Source organism: Gallus gallus, chromosome Z (assembly GCF_016699485.2).
Source record: "Gallus gallus isolate bGalGal1 chromosome Z, bGalGal1.mat.broiler.GRCg7b, whole genome shotgun sequence".
In the NCBI taxonomy this organism is placed as follows: domain Eukaryota; kingdom Metazoa; phylum Chordata; class Aves; order Galliformes; family Phasianidae; genus Gallus; species Gallus gallus.
This window is the reverse complement of record NC_052572.1, coordinates 37,854,429-37,878,943: the sequence shown is the minus strand read 5'-3', so window position 1 is coordinate 37,878,943 and position 24,515 is coordinate 37,854,429. Positions and strand designations below refer to the sequence as shown.

At 39.1% G+C, this 24,515-nt stretch overlaps 1 protein-coding gene across 3 annotated transcripts in view; it reads right to left on the bottom strand.

Annotated features, from left to right (window-relative positions):
* Nucleotides 1–24,515, bottom strand: part of PCSK5 (proprotein convertase subtilisin/kexin type 5) — a 262,061-nt gene that overhangs the window by 63,011 nt on the left and 174,535 nt on the right. Inside the window, exons 14-21 of one of the 3 annotated variants that reach the window (XM_424841.8) lie at nt 14,923–15,066; nt 13,008–13,110; nt 12,268–12,461; nt 10,180–10,264; nt 7,473–7,570; nt 6,823–6,952; nt 5,204–5,319; nt 1,567–3,772 (exon numbers count right to left, since the gene is read on the bottom strand). In XM_424841.8, the coding sequence (XP_424841.5) occupies nt 3,657–3,772; nt 5,204–5,319; nt 6,823–6,952; nt 7,473–7,570; nt 10,180–10,264; nt 12,268–12,461; nt 13,008–13,110; nt 14,923–15,066 (986 nt within the window). In that variant the 3' untranslated portion in view covers nt 1,567–3,656. Of the gene's footprint in view, nt 1–1,566; nt 3,773–5,203; nt 5,320–6,822; nt 6,953–7,472; nt 7,571–10,175; nt 10,265–10,918; nt 11,034–12,267; nt 12,462–13,007; nt 13,111–14,922; nt 15,067–24,515 lie in introns of those variants that run through there. The other 2 variants (XM_015280354.4, XM_040655981.2) reach the window with 2 other exon arrangements.

The window sequence follows — 24,515 nt, the reverse complement described above, 5'->3', positions numbered from 1 at the left end:
GCCTTAACTAAGAGAGTGTCTGTAAAATCTTCTTTTTTTTTTTTTTTTCTACTTACAAGCAAGGCAGTAACTGATGAACAGATTTGGACTGACATCAACCAGAGTCCTTCCATACAGGAAGAAAAGTATCATTTTCTATAAGTTAAGTAGCTTCCGGTCTTTCTAAAGTGCTCCATATCTGTTTTGCATGCTGACAACAAGGTATAAAATACTGAATACCTCAAACTACTTCAACACTTCATCAGAAAGTGAAGATTGAAACAGTTCTGCAGTGGGAAGCAAACTAGCAATTGCAATCCCACTGCTGATACAAGGACTAAATATAGTCCTGTCTGCTAATTCTGCTCGTATCTGGCCACTGCTGTCAAGGCATCAACAAGCAACAGTCTTCAGAGTCTGACAGTAGGCAGCAGGAAATCCTAGTTTTCAATCTAAAATTCCATTGTAATCTTGCTTCTCCATGAGGCTTCACAGCCCAGCATTTACAAATACACCCCCTAGGGCAAACTAGGGCCAGAGCTGTAACGAAATTATCATCCTTCACCCAAGGAAACCATAGATGATACCACAGAAGTCAGTATAATTGGTAGAATTTCTCAAGCCAGTTAAAATAGGATGGTGGGGTGGGACCTGAAAGAAGCAGTTCTTTGTAGAGTATTGGTGTAAGGATTAGGCCAACCTTTCTCCACTGGTGTGGCTTAATGAAACTGTTGCTGAGCACGTGCTGTCCTCTATATGCTTACTCCAAGAACTGACAGGAAAACTGGGGACTGGTGACCTAACTCCTCATTTTGAAATGCAGTTGGTGACAATGAAACCTTTGAGGCTGAAAGCCAATGGCTGAAAAGTGGTTTTGTTTTGTTTTGTTTTGTTTTTTTTCTTCCAGGAACTTCTTTACACAGCTTCAGTGAACATACTTAAAACTTCATGCAAAATATACAAGTTGTGTGAATGAGTTGTCACTTTGGCCTCCATTCAGGCTGTGGGACTAAGTGGGAAATGAATGAAAGCATCAACTAATGACAGTGGAAGCTCTGATCCTGCAGGCACCACAGCTGAGTGTATATGTGGTCCTCTCCATTTGATGGGATCGAGAAACAGCCTGCTGTTTTTAAGTGGCTGTCCAGGATTGTGACCTGAGGTGTACTGAATATGAGCACCAGCATGTGAACGGGCAACAGTACTCTACTGTGCAGATGTCCAGGAATGACTGAAAAACCACCACCCCCCTCTTTAACTGTCTGAGTCAAAATGTATTTATGCAGGCAACCTTTTCATTAAGTTTGTGAGAGAAAAACTCTCATAGGTGGAAGAAAGCCAGCACCATTGCTCACTGGGGCACAGACATGGCTGTTCTGCTAGTACACAAAAGGTGTTCTCCACAGAAACCATTTCTGATTACATCAATTCCATCACTTAAATCCACCAAAAAAAAAAAAAAAAGTTAAACATCTCTACCCTTCCAGTTTGTTTCAGTGACTACAATGCATGTAGTATCTACACCATACAGCTACCTGTGCCCTTCAACAGAGATATTTTACATATAGATTATCAACATGTTTTTCCAGACCAAAGGAACAAGAAGTTAGGTTAATTTAATAGAAAAAATAAAATATGGAATAACATTGACTTTGGCCAATATCAATTACAACAGAACTACCCTATTTTACAAATAACAGCTGAACGTTTTACACATGTACAGTATTTTTTCAGTAAAAATGAATTTGGATTAACAACGTGTCAGGTTTTTTTTTTTTTTGTTTTTGTTTTTTAAAGAAAACAAAGATATTAAGTTTTTCTCTATAATAGTGTTAGAGGCATTTGTAAGTACCCAAACAAACTCTTTACAATCTATTACATAATTAAATCTCAATTATGAATATATATTTATATATAATATATATATAATATTAACTTAAACTTTGAAAGCATTATGTTCTAGTTAAAATTGTTATATTGAGAAATGAGGCAGTAACAGACTAGTAGTTAAACTAGCACAAATTAAATTCTCATAACTTTTCATGTTTAGCAAGAAATCTGTAATGGGCACCAAAGGAGCTTCACAGGCCTTGTACAGAACCAGACATGAGTTGTAATCTGCTCTCTGGCAAAGTGGGCATAGGTCTGTATTATTAATTCATTTGTAAAAGTTCCACAATAATTTTTGTATTTAAAAGGGAGGTTCTCTTTATTTTCTAACATTTACATGCTTAAACACCTGCAATACATTTTCTACTTGTGTGTCCTGGAGAAATAACAGAGAGACTTTGCACATTTTAAGTATCTTTCCCACAAAACAGTATCTTTGAAGCTCAGTTTACTGTTTTCTGCTAAAATGATTGGCTTCCAAACAGCATGCTAGGTGAAACTGATGAATATATATCGAACAACTGCGTACCTCAGTATAGAGACAAGACAGAGACCTGCCTCTCTCACCACTCCAGGATGGCTTTACAGTGAGGTAACTTCATAGGCCTCAACAGGATTGTTCCTGCTGAAATTTGTATTAGGAGCAGTTAAAAGCAGATTCAGGCCCATCAAGACAAGATTGTTACATCAAGAAAACAGTTGATTTATTGCCCTATATGTTAATACTCCTGGAGATGTATTTGGCACAGTGTTACAAGCTCAGTTATAAATCCAGTCCTGTAAACACATTCTGTCACATACAGTCACACTGGCATTTCTGTATGGGCACTATAAAATATCCCCACATACTTGCATGATAATATCCCCTTTTTGGTGAACGTTACAAGACAACAATAATTTATGAATACTCCTTACATGTTAGCAACTTTTCGATTTCCACGTATACATTACTCTTGCTTATGCAAACCAAGAGTAGAATCTTCTGAACTTGTTCACAACAGGAACAATGTTTTTTTTTTTCTTTCTTTTTTTTTTTTTAAGTTTATTTGAAATAGCTTTTACAATTTAAAAAAATAAAATAAAAATCCTAGCATATCTGTTAATAAGCTAGCTGTCTAAAAATGAGATCTATATGACCAAAAAAACCACTTTGGGCAAAACATATATACACACTGCATGTGATACAAAAAAACAGCACACAGCAGAGTAAGTAGGAAAGAATTGTGTGCAGAAATGATCACTTTTCTTTTTTAAATACTGTTACAAAAGGGACAGAACTTAGTCCTGCAGATGACAATGTTTCTGACTCCCTTAGGGACTCATTTCCTGAAGTTCCCCCTGTCAATTCACAAACCAGACTAATGCAAACTTTTTTGTATTGTTTAGTTTTAATCCATGTAAACGTGTGTGCATTCTTGAAACACTCTTTAAACATCCTGAAGGGGAAACAAACAGGAAAAAAAGGGAAGGATAAAGACCTTCAAAAAACAGAAATAATCCTAAAGTTGACAGGAAATCAAATCATGAGTTAAACGTTAATTTTGGCATCAAATGCTTTGGTCACACAATACTGACTCTAGGATCCTGGATGCTCAGCTCTAAACACCCAGTTATGAAAGGTAGGCGTGTTGTAGGTTTTCCATTTAAGTTCCAACAAACAGTTCACCATCTCCCCAGACAAACAGGGGGGAGAGAGAGAGAGGTGGCTTTTTTTTTTTTTTCCTTTTTCAATAATATGTGTTAATCTATAAGTCTACAGGAGCAGGAGGACTCTGGGAGGTGTGAGTTCACCCCTTGTGCGTACATGTTCTGCAACACAGTTGCTGGAGCACTTTCCGCTGGCAGAGATTGTTCTTTTTCACCAGCATACAGAATCCTCCCTCGGCCCAGGACTCTTCCGTGGCTTCCGGAGGGCAGCAGCAAGAGAAGAAGGGGAAGTTGAAGGTTTGGAGAGCATGGTGTTTACCATGGAGGGAGGTTTAATTGGTCAGACAGGTAGATTTGGTTGAAGAGACCATTCAGGAGCAGGTAGCAAGTAGGAAATTTGGTCCATCAGAAGGAATTTCAGTCAACAGCATTTTATTTTTCAGGAAGAGATATTGTGTGGTCCAACAGGGAATGATTGGTATCCATTTGTGAAAAAGAAAAAAAGATTAGAAAGAGAATAATTAGAAAACAGTGATATTTACAGCAAAGGAATTTGTTCTTGATTTTCATGAATCAAAAGAATAAAATAGACAAACCATGAAAAAAGAATAAACATTCTCAACAGAAATTCAAATCCTACACAGTAACACGTACCCAGAGTTTGACTGTCAGGCAGTGTAATGAGAGCCTCCACGCTTGGTAACTTAACAGAGGAAAGACTTCTGTCCCTTCCTTGGCTAACCTACACAATTGAGAGAACATGCCATGCAGTATGATCCGGTGGCATGCCACTGCAGTTACCTCATGGCCCACGTGCCCGTGTGTTGCTCTGCAACTGCACCCTCAACAACAGGGCAGATGGGACAGAAGTGAAGTGTCCTCAGTCATGGGCAGCTACATGTATAATTGCATGTGGACAACTGATCTACCCTACCATAATGAAGACCAAACTGATGTATATGTATATGCAGGTAAGATTGTATTTTATACTGGGTATCTTTCACACTCCTTAACGCAGGGCTTTATTTCGGTATGATGTTCCTCTTGGACAGCAATTCTTGAGCTGTTATCTACAAGTAATTCACATAGTAACATTTTCATAGAAGAGTAACATTATCTCAGTGTCTCTGTAATTGTGATTTGTGAAAGGAATGAATATTAGTGAATAATTAAGCCAATCATATGCAGTATGAATGTTATCTTTGTTGCCTCAGAGAACCTGGAGGGAGTTTAAGTCTCCATTACAAATTGAGTGCACTCTATTCTTTTCTTTCCTCATTACCTTTTCACATAATTCAAGTAATACTGCAATTACTTAAGATCCTTTTTACTTACCAGCATTTCCACGGTTTAAAGTGGTGAAACACATACAGGCAATTCTATTGACAGTACACTAGGGTCTTAAAAAAATCTTTTGAAAGCAATGATTTTTGAAAAACGGGTAATGAAGCAAAAGTAAGTTGCTGCAGGTAAGGGGGAAACTATTTTAGGAAAATTCAGGTGTGACAAATTCTGTTAATACACTACTTATGTAGTTTTCTCCTTTTCATAAGTCTGAAAAAAGTAAGAAGTAATGTAGACCTAAAATAGAGAATATATCAATAGAAAAGAAACCAAACCAACCCAATACATGTAAGAAAAGCTGCCAGAAGGGGTAAAAAAGATCTCTTCAGCGAACTGCACTCACCATCCTTGCAGACTGTTCCCACTACGCAGACACCAGAGTCGAGGTTATAGCCATTTGGGCAGATCGTACAGTTTCTGTCTCCTTGACCACTGCAATCCAAACAGCTGGCATCACATCTGAAAGACAGTGGTAGGGGTTGGCCTTATGGCCTCACCAAATGCAAGAGCACCCAGGAGAAAGCTGAACTGTAAAGGCTTTGTTTGCTGTTTCCAGAGGCAGCTGCTCCAGCAATGAGAATAATTAAAAAGTAACCTCCCCCTACAACTCAGTCCTGCTTTTTTTTTTTTTCCTCCAACCACTTTTTATTCATGTGTTTTTTTTTTAGTAAATAGCTGCATTATTCTAGTTTTTCGAAACTATGTATAAATAGTATATGAAACTATGTATAAACATGTATATTTATAAAATAAATAAAATAAACAATATTAAAGGGATAGTGCATCCATGTGCCACCAAGGGATGGACTCAAAGCCACATGATGGAAAAGATTGACCTGCTGCCTGGTCATTTCATCATCCTTCTGGCTCTGTTAGATTTTGACTATGTATTCACTTATTTCATTTCATTTCATTTCATTTCATTTCATTTCATTTCATTTCATTTATTTTTGAATGGAAAACTGGAAAGTGGTAACACACTGTGATGTGGGGCTGTTCAGCCTGCAGAAGGCTCTGGGTTGACCTGATATCGGCTTTTCAATATCTTAAGGAGAGTAGTAGCAATGAAGAGGACAGACTCTTTAGCAGGGTCTGCTGTGACAGGATGAGGGAAAATGGTTTCAAGCTAAAAGAGCGGAGATTTAGATTGGATATAAAGAAAAAGTTTCTTTATTATAAGAGTGGTGATGTACCTGAACAGATTGCCCAGAGAAGTGGTGGATACTCCATCCTTGGAGACATTCAAGGTCAGTCTAGATGGGACTCTAAGCAACCTGACTGAGCTGTAGGTGTCCCTATTCATTGTCAGTGAGTTGGACTAGATTACCTTTAGATGTTCCTTCCAACTCAAATGATTCTTTGATTGTATGATTCCCTTCCTGCCCTGAACTCAGCATGAGTCAATAATAAATAAATGATTCCAAAGGGCAACAAGTGGTATTTATTTAACAAAGGAAGGAATGAAAAAATATGTCTCTTTTTTGCACAGCACAATCTTCTCCATGGCTTATCCACCCACTAGTACATACAGATGAGCTACGCTGGACAGCACGTCTTGTAATATATTTATGCCATGTTTCTGTCTATGTAGCTGAAGAACTTAAGTGGTCCTCATGAACAGTAATTAACTTGCTATTAAAAAGATTCCACTTTGACTTTTTCTGGTTTGTTATTGAGAAACACATATCCTCTGCCAGATCTGTATGTTCTGCATTGCTATGCTTATTTACTCAGATTCTCACTACAGGCTTATTAAAGTGAAAGACACATACATATGCAAGAAAAACACTTTCAGAAGTTCTGCATAAATGTAACTCAAAATTAAAAAAAATAATAATACTTTTTACTTCATTTGTTTAGAATACATATTTTTTTTCTCTTCTCATAAATATTATCTTTCTCAACACCGTAATTCCTACCATATCGCTTATCATTAGAAACATGTATTACCACAGATCATACCTTTTGCAGCTTTTGTATCCACTTTCAGTAGAGTGATCAAGGTAGTAACCAGTACTGCAGGACTGCACGCACCTTCCATCTTCCATAAAATAGCCCTGTGTGCAGTTTATACATGCATCTACTCCACCACCTTAAACCAGAGAGAAAATATACCCTATTATTGGCTAGTTCCTCCTAATGCCTAACTGACACCATATCTCTAGCTGTAGCAAAATCTTACTGCCATTTTAAAGACAATATATAGCCTTACTTACCTTCTTTCAAAGAGTAACATCAAACTATAAAGGTGTATGTTTAGAGGAAACCACATTACATACTTTCAATATCTCTTTTCTGAAAGAAACGGATGTTGGTAGTTCTACAGGTGCCACAAAATTTATAAATCATTCTTGCAATCCAGAAAGAAAATGGGAGGCATTGCAGGAAATTAGAATGAGCGTTACAAAAGGGGGGGAAAAAAAGCGTATGCACACTTTCAATTGTATTTTTGCGTTAGCTGAAAGAGTTTGGCCATACGTATAATATGTTAGAGAACTATCAAAATAATTCAGAGATTACACGTCAACAGTCACATCATGATATAGTAAAATAAAATCAGAGCTAAAAACAGAGAGTGAAGGAAATAATACAAATAAATGTCAGCAAGGTACCTGCACATGTTGCACATGAACGGTGACATGGTTCACATTCCCTGCCATTATGGTATTTTCCATCTTCACAGCGGATAGCACATTTTGTGCCGTGCAAACTATTACAAAAAGGACAAAAAACCACAGTGTTCAAGTAAATAACAGCAACAAGAGACAAGCTCATTCACAAATCAGTAGCTTCCTTTAAAAAAACAGCAACTCATTGATCAGGATTCACTGGCTTCCTTCACAGGTCATATTTTATAAATGACAGCAAATGACTTCAAGAGGGAATGAAATGCAGTTTCGTTTATGGTGAAGCACAAGAGCTGTTTACAAACTATTCTAAATACCAGCAAGTAGGAGAGGACAGAAAAAAATGAACAATGCCATTATCCTAAAAATTCAGGCATGTAAAATACAATTACCCATGAGGAATTTGGCACAGGGTCAACACCACTGCATTTAAAAAATACACAAGACCTCACGCTCCGTGAGAAAGACCAGCAGCATTTCCTGATACTGTGCTACACAGCACAGGTCAGGAGCGGACTGACAAAGAAGGAAACTGCCACCCTTTTCTGACACAGCGGTTTTCTTCGAAATCTCCAGTTCTGCGTGGTGTGGCAGATTTGTCGAGATTACAGCTAAAGGTATTCTGCCTGCAGGCACTTTTGAGAAGGAGCACAAAGTACTGACTAACAGAGGAAAAAGGAATAGCATAGAGAGTCACATCTCCATGCTACCTATGCTCTAAGTAGCGTTTATGCTTTCAAGTTTTAAATGCTGAAGTAGGGATTTTTTTTTATTTTTTTTTTTTTAAGTTAGGACTTCTCTGCCATGTCTGCCATCTTAAATAGAATCTCAGCTTTCACCAAATGGAACTCTTTCTCAAAAAATGCTCTTCAGCTACAGGGATGATCACCTTAAGTGAGAGCTAATGCAGTTTTGCAGACTGAAATCAACAAAAGTTTTGCATGCTCAGCACCACTGGAAATTCTAAAGAGTAGATATGGTCCCATTTTAGCAAAATAATAATAATAATAAAAAAAATCAGTAGATGTGAGAATATCTGCTTCATCACGTACTTTTGCTCAGCCACACACCTCAAAGTGCTTTATGTGTCAGGTAGCATTATCGTGCTTTTACAGATGGGAGAACTAATCATTTGCTTGCGTTTAGTTAATGGGCCAATAGCAAGATCAGAATTGGGATCAGAACAGGTCTCCCGAGTCCCACCCGAAGTCCTGTCTACTGATACAACTTTGACAAGAAAACGCAGTAATCACTGAATCACTAGGGAATACAAAATGCATGTCCTGGAGGTGATGTTGATTTTGATTTGTCACACCCATGCAGATGATGTTCCCTGAAAGCATTACCAAAAACCAGTCTCAGCTGGCTAATATTGTCCAAGTAAGCGTTGTTAAATATAAGTTACTTTTTAAAATTTGTTTCTCCTTCTTTCTCTTACAGGTTGCACTTGTCTTTCTCCAGAGGTCAGGTTTGTGTCCCTGAGAAATACCGAAAATGTGTACATAGCTGTGACAGAGACTGTGTCCTGTAAGGTCATAAATATGCAGTCTTGGGTATTCTGACATATATGCTATCTGCAGGAACTTCTGAACCGCTACCTTACTAAATTGATTTCACAGATACATAGAAAGCCATGCTGAGTCTGTTAAAATTCTCCAAACTCTAACTGGGATTGAAAATTTAATTACATTTTAAAAGGGAAGCAGATACTCATATTTCACAGAAACTGTAAACAGACCACATTCAATCCTATGCCTTCCTTCCCATTAGATCACACTTCCTCTTCAAAGGGTCTCATTTTTATTTCTTTTAAAGAAAAGATATATTTGCAATAAAAATTGTGCAGGAACTCAAAAAATAGAAATGCAATATATAGAAATGAAAAATCCTTTACGAAACGCCAAAGAATCTAGTTCTTCATGTCCTGTAAACAAACACCTTTCAGTTTTTACTACCTGAAAGACAAAATTCCACTTAGACAAAAAGTAAAAGCTCGATGTCAAAACATTTGCAGAACACTGTACTCTGAAAGGAGAACCCCTACAGTTACTGAATACTGAGTTCATATTTTCTGTGGCATCAAGCCAGCATATACTCCTTCACAGACTTTTTAAGATTTTTGACCTTAGCTGCTTGGATCATAAAAGATCCTGGAATGCATACTGATGCTCTGTGGGCTTTACCTATCAGTTTCAGGAATGATTAAGTCCTCCTATGAAATAAAAATATCCACCGCTGTTTAAAATAATGTGCACACTATATCGTAACAGAATGGAGCCTGAGGTACTTGAGATAAGTGAATGACTGGATGTATGAAGAAACACAATAAAGATAAGAAAATAGTTTCTAACTATCACAGGATTGAATCAAAGATTAGCATGACTCATCAGATCTACCTCTAAAATAATCCTTGACTGCCACACTGGAGGTCAAAGAAGTGCAGAAGTCAGTTTTCCACATGACTGTGGCTTTTATTTTACCTGAAATGAAAGGTCTTTTAAAAACCCTTTGTTGGCCAAACTGGCACATAGCTGCGCAATAAAATACTATATTACAACCTAAACATCAGTGGAAAACACGAAATGGGGGCAATTCAAAGTTAAATAGCTATCTAGCTAGTATTCTTCATTGCACATCCAGTGTCATTAGCCTCTTTGGGTATTGCGTTTAGTGACAGCTATCTTTCCCTTACCTTAGCCCATGTTTGCATTCTGTGCAGATTTGGAATTCAACACATGTCTTACAGTTTTCACTACATTTTCGGCAAACAATCTTATCTACAAAGAAAAAAAGAAAACAGTCCAGAAAACCTTGGTCAGTTATATTTAATAAAAGTATCTGGAGGTACTATTATGTGTCTTACAGTTTTCTAGCGTGAAACCCGGAAGATAGGTGAAAACATCTAAATTCTGTCATTAGGTTTTTCCTTCAGACAGCAAATCTATTCAAAACACTATCTTCATTATATTATATCCGAAGCCTCTAAAGAAATAGCATATTCTGAGGTTGCTCAAAAATCTTTGTAAACACTTTAAATTTACATAAACTATTTACAATATGGGTTTGAATTGCCTTTTCATATAGCGGGTCAAGCACTACTGACTGCCATATGTTCCAGAAACTATCCTGCAATTTACTTTTTACACCTTACATGCAAATAGTCTGTCCTATATTACATATACTGGTGTTCAAAGAAACAATTTTGATCTTAGCAAAGTTGAGACATAATTTACCTAACATCTGCCTTTTCATCTCTAGAGCTCCCTACTTTAAGAGAAGTCTCTGAGATGCAGTGCCATGTAACTCTCTGAGAAGAAAAACCTGGTGGTCCCATTTTCGTAAATTTTCATTTACACATCTTGGTCGGGTGGAAGGGAAATCCCTTCACTGTAGTTCTCATACAGTGGCAAATGGAAAAATTAGAGTAGTACCTGCTTTTACTAATCCTCAAAAATGAACAGACAGCTTCATGGCACAGAGAGCAAAAGGTTAGGTATCTACGTGGGTCGCTCCGAAAGTAATGCCTCCTATTTATTTCCATGGAAACTACAACAGATACAAAGAGCAAATAACACTATTTGGTAGAGAAAATTCTCAGCTACAAAACACTATTTTTTCAACACAGTCACTACCATTAGCTGATTCACACAGATGAGCTGGCCGAGATGCTCTTCATTTCATGGCGTGACAGCTGTGCTTGGCCATCCAGAACATGGTTTGTCTTTCACACTGCTGTTGCCACTGCTGATATGCACCACCCACCACCTCACTGTGCTCATATCAAGTGTTTGGTTTCCATAAATGTTCAGCAAGTATTGATGAATGCCAGTTGGTGCAACTTTTTCTGCACGGAGAAATTCAGTTCCACCCCTTTGCTTCATTCACAGTTCCATGTCAGACGCCATTCTGTCAGACTGCCTCTCTGTTGCCATCTGTCGCACAGCAACAAAGTGTAATGGAATATTGGTGGGAATGTTTAGACGCCTCTGTCCTACCAACATCTTCTGCCTCTGACATTGTGGGTCAACATAACAGAAAAGGAGGCATTACTTTCGGAGCAACCCTCGCTCATAGCTTGCAGTTGAATCAAGCAGTTTGAGCACGTTTATATTTTAGGCATGTGTCTAAAGCTAACTGAAGACCATGTAGTTTAAGCGTATGTTTGAATATATGTCCATTTTTGCTACCCAAAGTTGGAAATAAAGCGTGGCAACCTCAGGAGGAATTGGAAGCCCTGCATCTCATGTGGCAGAGAATTACTGCTCTCGAGTTATCACATCTTTGCAGGTTAGAAACCTGCCTGACATGTTAATTGCAACCACCTTTTCCACCTGAGGAGCTTAATTTTCTCAGAGATCCAGTTCAGCAACCATGGTCAGTTTCTCAGCTGCCTCTTCCATGTGGTGCCACAGCATTCCCACAGCATGGGAGAATGGGGAATTGGAATGCTTCATGTTCAAAATCTGGATGCCGCCTTTCCCTTCTGGAGCAGCAATAGCCAGCTCTGTCCTGCAGCTGACTGTGCTCTTGGACTGCCTTCATTCTGCTGGTCGCTCCCATTCTCAACCACAAATGAAATCCTGCCTCTAAGCACGATTTTTAAAATGAAGAAAGGTTAATTTCTGAGTAGATTCTCGATCACACTTAGCAACAATGTAATAAGAGGAGTAGGATAAGAGATAGATGCATTCAACATACTTTTCCTGCTTATCAGTATTCCATCAGCCTCCCCAGATCAAATTCTGTAGCCCACAGTAAAAAAATAGTAAGTAATACTAACTCTTATCCAGGTAAAACCCATCGGGGCAGGTGGTAATACAGCTATTGGTTACTTCATTCAGGTAGTAGCCAGATTTACAGGTCATGCACTGGTCACTATGGCCTCCAACACAGGTTTCACAATTGGGTGAGCATTTTTTACAGCGTTTCTTGTCTGCATTGTAGTGACCAGGTGGGCAGGTCGAAACACAGATCCTGCAGACAGCAGGGAAGAGAAGGCAGAGTCGTTAATGAAATAACCTGCCACCACATTCCTGGACCGTGACTGCAAAGCAGAAGTATTTCTCAGCATTGCTGCTTTTGTAATGATCACGTGTTTTCTAACGATCATGTAACCCTCCACAGCATTGCATCAGGCTTTCTGCATTTTTTTTTTCCTACAGCATATGCTATCTCACTGGCAAATACCTCGACAGACAGTCATACCGTACCATTTTTGACCATCTACATCTTTTCCTATCTTACTCAAATACAGTCACTGAAGTTGTAGTTGCTATCACAGTTACACACATATAACCTCTAACAAAAAAAAAAAAAAAAAAGAGGAAATAATCAGGGAAGTGTGTTTGAGTGCTGTACTTGAAATTCTGATTAGTTAGTTGTTTTATTTAACTCCTTGGAAAATCTGCCAAAATCAGAGGAAAATAAATAATCCATGACTGCAGCAAAGAGAAGAGAAAAGAAAGTTAAGATATATGCTAAGGGATCTACGAAGTAAAGATTTTTACGTTTTGATCTTACCGTGTGTTGTTCTTGGATTTGTAGTAGTAGTGAAGACAGTCAGTACAGTGATCTGGTCCTGGCCCATCACACCCTACTTTACTGCATTCTGCATTGCATGGACCTGTATTAAAAGCAAAATACAGGAAAAGAATTAAAACTTTTCCTTTGGTGCTTAGCGCTCCTTAAAACATACAATTTTAATGCAGAATACAATTACTGTGTTTTTGTGTATTTGAGCTTATGTCCAAACTGTAATTTGACCACACTGAGAGGAGAAATTTTTTAATAGTTGAAGATCTTTGCAGATACTGGCCTCAAATATGTTCACACTGATACAAAATTTTTAACAGCCACGGCATCCTCTGTGCAATCTGTCAGATACTATTTCTGGATCCAAAGTTTCTTTTCTAATGACTAACAAATCAATCTAAATTTTATCTAGAAACATGCAAAGGCTTCTGAAATTCATAATATGGAATGATTAGCAACACTGCTTATCGCAAGAGGGTCAACATAATCACCAGCTATTCTAGTCAACAAATGGGCAGGTGGTCTAAGTGGCTACCACAGCAGAAGTGATCCAGCCCCCAGTGTCCAGACTCACCTCCCTCTGTGCTGCTACATGCTGCAAAAGCCTTGACTAACTTTTGCTTATTTAGCAAGTCCTTCATCTCATCCACAGTCACCTTTACACTTTCCAAATAGTTCCAAGCAGCTAGGGGATGAGAGAACCACCATTTCCTGCCTTTATGTAGGGGACAAGGACACGTGTGAAATCTCAACTATGTCAGGATCGTTGCTCCATGGTAAACGAAACTTCTAAGCTTTCCAGACACCTTTACATGGCTCTTAATATCAAGTAAACTTGAACAAAAGTGAGTTCATACAACAAAAGCTTAGTGACCTTTACAGCAGAGTCGGCAGTGTTTTGTCATTATCAAAACATGGGGTAGAGCAGTTTTCAAGCAAAAACAGGGACTGTGTGTCTGACACACTATGACAGCATACTGTAATAACAGAAACTTCTAAATTGAACACTGCTGTGTTGTTGGCTTGCAGGAGTTATGCTTAAGATTCATCAGCACTAATCATCTAGGTAAAGCTATTGACACTTGGAATACATGTAGGAATACTGCCAGCTTGACTTGTTCTGCAGCACAAAAAATCTAACTCTTTTGAAGCCTAATGAAAATACTGAAAAGCTTCTATGGGGATAAACAAGAAACAACACACATAGATGTAGAAGATAATGTTCTTCATATATACGTTTGTGCATATATATATATAAATATTTATGAAAAGTATTGCATTCTACATAGGATGTTAACTGTAGCTTAAAAATATGAAACTGTCTAAAAACTCATAAAAATGCAATGTGTATGTATAGAACTTAAAATTATGAAGCAAATCGTTTTCTGAACTCCCACTACTTCCATACCAGGAATATCCTTATGAAACTGTTTTTGCAAAGTCATTCTGCCAGCACTGTGTTCTAGCTTCAGTGCAATAATTTTTCCATTTACAAATATCATAAATCCTGCATAATTGTTATCAATTTTGCCACTGTACTTCTAACTGATCAGATGAAATATAAATACAACCCTACTGTTGTAGTGAGAGAAAATTCACGAAAAGCTCAATTTATTAAATATGTTTCTGTTTGGCTATTTCAATTTTTTGTTTCTGGAAACTTTCAGTACTGCCTAATTGTTTCCCAGCCACTGAAGGCCACAGATCCCACAGTGGCATCCGAATCCTAGTCCTGAACCAATGCAAAAGATCTAAGAGACAAAAAACATGGAAGAGAGCAGATACTAAGTAAGCAAGCCAGGAGTCTTCACAATGTGTGACCATACACTGACAATATGAAGTCCAACGTTTTATATATGCAGCCTCAGGGCAGTAAATGCACAGAGTAAATTAATGTACGCACCTGAATAATCATCTGTTCCATAATCTTCTGTGGGATCTTCAACTGGACTGGAGCGTACTCTTTCCACTTTTGGAAAATCATTTCTTGGTGAGTATGGCTGGATGGATGTTCCATAAAGTACTAAGGACCACTCTTTCAATTTGCCTAGAAGTATTAAAAACCTAGTTTTATAAATCATTTCATGTTTTCTCTGTCTTACAGAATATATCACCTGTGAACAGGAACTCTGAGTAGGCATAGAAGACTTTGCTTAATTTAATATTGACATCACAATCTCTGTTTCACTGTAAACTGAGAAAACACACTTTCTTCAACCAGATTTTGCACAGTATTTTTTGCACTCCCCTCTCTTGCAAGTCTAATAAAAGTTTGTAAGGGGTAACTCAATATAAGCCATTAACAAAAACCTTAGGCCATATAGTAATTTGGAAAACTTACACTGGTATTCATCAAGGAGCTTTTGCTATAGATTTCACTTTTCCTCAGAAAATGAATCGTCCAGTTATTATTTTATCTCTTAGCTAGCTAGCTGTATTCAGAATTCTGACTTAAGAAAAGGGTTTTATTTTGTCTATTATTACTCAAGAGGACTTTTTGTTGCTTTATGGAATACATCTCAGTGAAGAGGAAACAAACTCTTTTAAAGTCCCTATAGTAGACCATCAATGTCCCTTCCCAAACGAGCATGATTTCTTATTTCTTTGGCCTAGTTATTTTGCAGATATGTCACTTCACTGTCTGACTTCATCACCAATATTTTACCCTCTCAGTATCTGAATGATGGAAGAAAATAAATGTTTTTCTGCCTGAAGTATTAAAGTACTTTTATGTAACTTCTGTTGTTTTTTTTTTCCAAGTCACGAGTTCAAGCTGTCAAAATGCAAACTCTAAATATTCAGATTTCACCTCCCTGTTCACACTCTTTAGTAAATTAATTCCATGAAAAGTGCAAAAGACTCAGATCTGAAATAACACTTTGAGCAGTTATGGATAAAAAATTATATCCTGGCTTGAAAAGATGGAAATTAAGTTTGGTCTTAACCTAGTCTCTTGATTACATTTACCTATGATGAAGGAGCAGGTTGTAAATGTACATTCCCATCAGAAGACTCAAGAGAAAAGGGGAGCAGAGAGCATTTTTTTTTTCTGAATTTGAAAGATTCTATTTTTGGATACTGCCATGAGGCCTCCCCTCAGCCTGCTCTGAACAAACTCAGGCTGAACAAACAAACAGACCTCAGCTGCTCCTCACATTCTGCCCTCCAGGCAATTCACCATCTTTGCAGCTCTCCTTTGGATGCTCTTTCTCAGTTTTATGTCCTTCTGCTATTGTGGCACCCAGCGCTGGAGGTGAGGCCGCACAGCACAGAGCAGAGCAGACAGCCCATCCCCTCACCCCCTGGCAGTGCTGGGCCTGGTGCACCCCAGGTATGGTTGGTGCTCTGGGCTGCCAGGGCACACTGCTGGCTCATGTTCAACTTGCCGTCAGCCAGAGCTCCCAGATCCCCATTTCAGAGGGCTGCTCTCCAGCCTCTCTTCCCCCACTCTGTACGTATATCCAGAATTGGCATGTTCCAGGTGCAAAATCTGGCACCTGCTCTTGTTAAACTTCATCTGGTGGGTGACTGTCCAGCTCTCTAGTTCATCAAGATCTCGCTATGCTAAGGAATCTCCTTTTGCCAAAGAACGATTACTATCTGACAGATCCTAACACAGCTCTCTTAAACGATTTGTCTTGGAGTGAATATAGCTTCACCATGTATGCTCTCTGTCCTTTCTGCATTTTAACTCACTTTCACAGCATATTGATTATAATATATTGGATGCAGCTGAAAACTGTTTGTGTTGCTTCGTTACTCTAAATTTTTCCTCCTTGCCATTACTGTGCTCCAATGATCACTACAGTTTCAAAGTGTTGATTTTATGTCTTCCAGAACACTGGTAAAAGTACTGAATACTACAAAAAAATATTTGCAAGGACCCACTAAAAATAACCACAGGCACTGATGCTTCTTGGGCACAGAGTATTGTTGTGTCTGGACTTACTGGAAGGGCTTGTACTAACATACTGGCAGGAATGTTTGGAGCTTTGACCTTATACCTAATGCAAAAGAGCAGCAAGAGGAATAATGTAGGGTCTGTCAAGAGATTAGCTGCCTTTTAAGAACAGTTCAGTAAATAAAGAGGGAAAAAATTCATGTGACTTGCCAGCAAATAAATGAAGCCTGCCTCAAGGCAGGTTTAATTTGCACAATGAAAATATTTCAATAAACAATTATATATACATACACACTCTTTAATAATGAATAGACAAAGTGTGCACATTTATGTCAAAATCTTTCCTTCCCCATTTTTGGCTGCTTCCATCATTTTGTTTGGCTAGAATAATCCCTTACCCCACTTGTATTTAGTACATAACAGAGGTCTCATGTTATATGTGCAAAAGAAAGGGTATATCACAGTGTTTCACAGCAAGCACAAGTCCACTTCCATAAATTCTAGAGAATTAAATGCAGAAATCACATGCACTGCTTTATGAACTGGACCCTGCCATTCTTTACAGGTAACAGATGTGGCATTGCCTTGCCAGGGCAGGGATATGATGGCATGTTGGGTTTTTGTTCTCAACTTGATTACAGAAAACTTCAGCTCATATAATAAGACCTTTCAATAGCTAAACAAACATGCACGCGAAGAAACAAGAAACAGACATGATGGCGATATCAGCCTGATAAACTGCAGGCTACATAGGCACCATAAATTGCATGGAAGTACTGCATCAGCAGTCCAGATCCATTTCAGTGTAAAGACTAACTCTAACATGACTAAACAGCTGAATATACGGCATGCACTGTCACAACTTTCTGAACTGATGTGTTACTGGACAAATTTCATCAAGAGGTAAGAATAAGTCTAGGAACCTGAGGGACCTATTACTAAAGACTATTCAATGAACCAGGATCCAAACTCATAACCAGACTACAACCTGTGAAATCCAAATGCATATAGACACCTAACAGGTCCAAAAAAAAAATGACTTACACTGTGGTAAAAGGAAACTAAGGAATAAATTCTTCTATATGATTCCTTGAGCATATGAGCTTTCCTCCTCAGCTCAGTTGCAAGGGTTTACTTTTCCCCACATACCCTGGCCTTACTGTCCCTTTTCTTCCAAAAGCTGAAGCAAAAAATGATCAGCCCCATAAGATTTGCCACCATAGAACTGAGATTATATACAAAGAATAGAAATCAATAAATTATTAAGACCTATACAGTGAATCATATGAAAGAAGAGCATGCAGGAATAGTAGAAAGCTGGAAATGTATGTGGTGTTTTGGTGAAATAAAAGGGCTATGAAAGATGTCTGGGCAGATAGCCCAGATAAACAGTTTGCAAAATGGCTCTGTTCTAGGTTTCAGTGTAGGGAGCATGCCAGGGCACAGAAAAGAGAGCAATAGCTGAAGTGTGTTGCTCTTTGGCTCTCCTTCATGCCTACTGGATGTGCCACTGGGTTCTGCAGTATGCACAACTGTCTACCCTAACTTGTCCTTTAGGCTGCACAGGTTCCTGGCTGCTTTAGGATTACTCAGTGCAAGACTGAGTTGAAACACATTGATTTCTGTCTGTTTTCCTTTTAGTAAATTATGACAATAAAATTATGTAGTTGCTGTTTCTTCTATCAAATTCAAAAGTACTTAAAATTATCTGGATGTACAAAAAAAAAAAAAATCAGTATAGTTTTGTTCTATGCAGTCTATGACTACTTTGCCAAATACCTGTTATGAGTGTCCCTTTTAGTGTACTGGAAACTTCGCTCTGCATTTCCTTGTGAAGTAATGCCACTTGGCTAAGAACCCTTCATCAATGTACAGCCATGGTGAGGAAAGAGTGATGCAGATAAAATGAAGCTAATATTGCAGAACTGACAACGTCACTTCCTTTCAGAGCTTTGAAAGATGATAATTGGGATTTTTAAAGCTCTGTGCTTACAGTTAACCACTTGAATATATAATAGATATTTAGACAATACGAACCACCTTGGTGTCCTCATGAACTTTAATAAGAAGCTGTTTGCTGCTGAACAATCTTGAAAATAACACTGATTATGTTGGTCTTCAGTATGCACACTATATTAAATACCAGGCTTTACAAAAAAATGAGTTATGATTGCTAGTTTAGCATTCTGAAAAAAAATCAGGATATGCAGACAAGTGAGAAAAGCAACAAGAGAACTTGATTTGGTGGCCAGACAGGCAAAAAGACTTTTTAAAAAGCAGAGAGACTGCCTCTCTGCCCATCTGCTGCATTAAACAGAACACAATTCAGCTAATGAAGAGCAGAACTGAAGAAGTAAAATTCTCATTCAGTTCCATCTGTTTCAACTGTAGTTGTGTGAGGCTGATCTGTTTAAGATTTTTTTTAGATAGAAGATCAGCAGTTCCATTTTGTCATAATATTGAAATGAGAAGGTTTACTTTTGTACAAAGAAAACTGTAAAAACCCAGCTGAGTTTGGCCTATTATCCACTTGGAATAGGAAGAAGACTGGACAAAACCATGTTCTCGCATTAGAATTCCTCCTGTGCCCTAGCTTTTTCCAAGTCACAGTGGAAATAGTCACACTGAGTTTGCAAGCTGCAGGAGAGCCTGGATGAGCTGCCCTCCCGGCATGACTGTCTCCTCTGAGAGAGACATGTTTACCTTGAACAGGTGAACTGCACATAGCCTTCTGACCAATGTGAATAATTCAACAAACCAAAAGAAAAATTATTCCATCTCCCCGTCTGGTTGCAGAAATATTAATGGGCATTTCTTGGACAAAGCTAAATTGACACAGCTAATATAACTTAATCTTCCATACTTTAAAACATGGAGATTTTAAGAATTTCACATTTTAATCACTGCTTCTTTATGTACAGAGACAAAGATATATTTTTATGGCTTCAAGTTAGCATCTATTTCTTACAATTCAGAACGCATTTTTAGCAAATAAAAAAATAAAAACAATCCTGTCTGCCTTTTGAGTTTACATAGCTGAAATGTAAGGTATCTTGTAGTTCACCGAATTATAAATTAATTCTACTGCTGATGTAATTGTTGTCCTAAATATGTTATTTTATAGCAGAATTCTTGTAGTTAATTTTAAGTTATCAGAAAGCAGAAAGGAACTAGGTTTGCCACTTCCAAAGTAGTATGATTACGTTCTGACTTGCTGTCCAATCAGAGTAAGTGTTAGTTTAGAGTAAAAGACAAATAAATTCCAATGTATCAGTTGTATATGCCTCTCTTACCTTTGTTTTACTCATGTCTTTACTTGTTTAAGTGATATTTCCCCCTTGATTGTTGTTATTAAAGGTTTTCTACTTACTTTGATGTGAAGCACTGAAGGAAAGACTGTCATCAATATACAAGCACAGACAGTGCTACTTTTGTCTGCATACGAAGTACATATTTCAAAATGGTTTTTAAGTTTGAAATTTTCAGTAGGCCCAAGGGGAACTATATATTAATCTCTCAAAACCAGCAAACAGAATTAAGCATTTACTCCTGTGAATCTCTTTGAAAACTCTTACCTCAATCTCCATGTCTTTCAAAGCACTTATACTGAAGTTGGTGAGTGAAATTGAACAGCCCAGTAGTAATTAAAAGCAGAGGAGGAATGTTTGTTGCCTCGAAAATTCTTTGTAAGAGTGCAGTTTGTAAGCAGACAACTGTGAGATCTCAGCATTTTGCCTACCTGCTGGAGCATGATGCAACCTACCAGTGCAGCAAGCCATGAATTTCTTTCTGCTGTACAGTGAGATTTTCAATTTACATAAACACTGATAAATGCCACTCTTTTTCTTATGAGTAGGATATAAAATACAAATCAAAGAAAAAAAAAAACCAAGGAAATAAATCCTTGGATTCTCTCTCAGCTATGAGAGAAACTGGAAATTTCACTCTGGGCTGTTCTAGCTTATGTGGAAGCACTGTCTGAAAAAACTGTAATCAACAACAAGGAAAACAAATGCCTGTATTGGAAATACTGTAACTTCTTTCAAACGTGGCACTTGCAGATTTTATCCAGTTTTTTATCTTTATTCTTGAAAACTGAATCTACTAAAATTAGGTTTCCATTAAAGCACTGTTAACTTGTCAGAAGTTACAGTAGTCCTTTCTGGTTTGATCTAATTCTAAATGTCCAAAGACAATTTTTACACTTTGGAGCAACAGATTGAAGGGCTAAAAAGAGGCCATTTACCCTTTAGAAAGTGAAACTCTCTTTGGAAATCAGAAGAAAGTTCAGAATAAGAGACAACGATATCTTAAATAGCAAATAACAGCAACATAAAAGTGAAGATCATACTGATAAATTAAGAATAATGCTATTTATCAAGCAGAGGAGGCAGGAAATCAGCAAGGTTGAGCTGTTGGTTAAATCAAAAGATAATAAGGAAATGTACAGGCAATGAAAGCAGGGATGTGAGGCCTGGGAAGAATACATGCATGCCACCTGGATGTGCAGAGATGGGATCAGGAAAGTCAAGGCACAAATGGAACTGGACTTTATGGGGGATGTAAAAAGCAACAAGAAACGATTCTTCAAAAACATTAGTCAGAAGAGACAAGCCAAAGCAAGAGCATTCCCTCCGAAAAACGTGAAGGGAAAAATGGGAAAAATGAACACCAACAAGGCTGAGGTACTCAGCAAGTTCTTTGCCTCAGTACTCAGTGCCCGTCAGACATCTCTCATGTCCCTGAACATCTAGGCAAGGTTTGGGGGAACAAGATTCCTCCTAATGTAAGAGAGAAGCAACTTGCTGAAATTGAACATGTACAAGACAATGGGTCCCAAGGACATGCTTCCCAGGGTCCTGAAAGAACTGGCTGATGTTGTTGCCAAGCCACTCTCTGTAGTATTAAAAAGGCTCCCAGTGGCTGGAAAAAGGGAAACCACTCCCATTTTTAAGAAAGGGAAAAAGGAAGACCAGGGAAGCTACAGGCCAGTGAGCGTCACCTCTCTCCCTGGGAGATCATGAAACAGTTCCTTTTGGAAGACACGTTCAGATGCATACAAGATGAAGAGGCAATATGAGACAGCCAATGTGGCTTCACCAATGGCAGATCATGTCTGACCAATCTGGTGGCCTTCTATGATGAAGTGATGGTTTCAGTGGACAAAGGAAGGACAACTGATGTCATCTACCTGGACTTTTGCAAGGCCTTTGATATGGTCCCATATCACATTCTTATCTCCAAATTGGAAAATATAGTTTTGAAGTGTAGATTATTCAGGAGGTAAGGAATTGGCTGTAATGCTGCAACCAGAGGGCAATGGTTGATGGTTTTATGCCCAGGTGGAGGCGAGTGATGAGTGGCATACTTCAGGGAGAAGAACTCATTGAGAGCAGCACTGTAAAGAAGAATTTAGGGGTTCTGGTGGATGAAAAGCTTGATGTGAGCCACCAATGTGAACTTGCAGCTCAGAAGGCCAAATCTAACATGGGTGCCTCAAAAAGCACGGTGGTCAGCCAGGCAAGGGAGATGACTGGCTTCCTCTGCTCTGCCCTTCTGAAGCCCCACCTGCTGGACTGTACTCAAATGGAGGGTCTCCACATCCAAGACGTGGAGCTGTTAGGGCAGGTCCAGAGGAGGCCACAAAGATGATCAGAATGCTGGAACATCTCTCCTGAGGAAAAAAGCTGAGGGAGCTGAGCTTGTTCAGCCTCAGGAAGGGAAGGTTCTGGGAAGACCTCACTATGTCTTTCCACTATTTGAGGGATTTACGGGGAGCTTACAAGCAAGAAGGAGACCAACTTTTTACATGCTCTGGTAGTGATAGGACAAGGGAAAATGGCTTTGAACTAAAAGTGGGGAGATTTAGATTAGATATTAGGAGGAATTTTTTTTCTAAGATGATGGTGAGGCACTGGCACATGCTACTCAGAGAAGCTGTGGGTTCTCCATCGCTGGAGGCATTCAAGGACAGGTTGGATGTGACCCTAGGCAGCCTGATCTATAGAATAACTGAATCATAGAATCACCAAGGCTGGAAAAGACCTCCAAGATTATTCAGTTCAACTGTCCACCTACAAGCAATATATTCCCACAAAACCATGTCCCTTGGTACATCTAAACATTTCTTGGGCACCTCCAGGGTCAGTGACTCAACTGCTTCCTTGGGCAACTCATTCCAGTGCCTAACCACTATTTTGAAGAAGAAATTTTTCCTAACATCCACCCTGAATCTCTTCTGGCACAACTTGAGGACATTTCCTCTAGTCCTACCACTAGTTACACAGGAGCAGAGGCTGACCCACACCTTGCCACAACCTTCTTTCAGGTAGCTGTAGAGAGCCATAATGTGTCCCCTGAATCTCCTCTTCTCCAGACTAAACAATCTCTGTCCCTTCAGATGGTCCTCATAAGGCCTGTGCTCCAGACCCATTGCTAGCTACGCTGTTCTTCTTTGGACACACTCCAGGGCCTCAATATCTTTGTTGTAGTGAGGGACCCAAAACTGAACACAGTACTCAAGGTGCGGCCTCACCAGTGCTAAGTACAGTGGAATGAGCACTTCTCTGCTCTTGCTGGCAACACTATTTCTGATACAAGCCAGGATACCATTGGCCTTCTTGGCCACCTGGGCATGCTGGTGGCTCATGTTTAGCCAAGCATTGATCAACACCTCCAGGTCCGTTTCTTCCACACAGTCTTCCAGACACTCTGCCCCAAGCCTGCAGCACTGCCTGAGGTTATTGTGTCCGAAGTGTAGGACCTGGCACTTGGTCTTGTTGAAGTTCATCCCATTGGCCTCAGCCCAGCTATCCAGCCTGTCCAGATCCCTCTGTAGGGCCTTCCCACCCCTAGGCAGATTGACACTTCCTCCCATCTGCCAACTTTCTGGGGGTGCATTCTGTATCCAGGTCATCAATAAACATTGTGAACAGGACAGACCCCAGAACTGACCCCTGGGGAACACCACTCATGACCAATCGCCAACTGGATTTAACTCCATTCACCTCTGCTCTCTGGGGCTGGCCAGCCAGCCAGTTCTTTGCCCAGCAGAGTGTACCTATTCAAGCCATGGGCTGCTGACTTCTCCAGAATACTGTGGGAGACAGTGTCAAAGGATTTGCTGAAATCTAGGTAGACTACATCAACAGCCTTTCCGTCATCCACCAGGCAGGTTACTTGATCATAGGAGATCAGGTTGGTCATGCAGGGCCTGCCATTTGTGAACCCATGCTGGCTGAGCCTGATCCTCCAGTTGTCCCACACATCATGTGATCTCACTCAAGATTGTCTGTTCCACAACGTTTCCTGGGCTTTTGCCTTTCTAATTTTCTCCCTGCATATCCTAACAACTTCTTTGTACTCTCTCCAAGTTGCTCGTCCCTTCATCCATAATAGGTAGATTATCTTTTTCTCCTGGATCCTCAGAAGAAGCTCCCTGTTCATCTATGCTGGTCTTCTTCCCCCCTGTCTCATCTTATGGCACAGGGGGACAGCCTGCTCCTATGCCTTTAAGACTTCCTTCTTGAGGAGTGGTCAGCCTTCCTGGACCGCTTTAACCTTCACGACTGAATCCCAAGTGACGCTCCCTACCA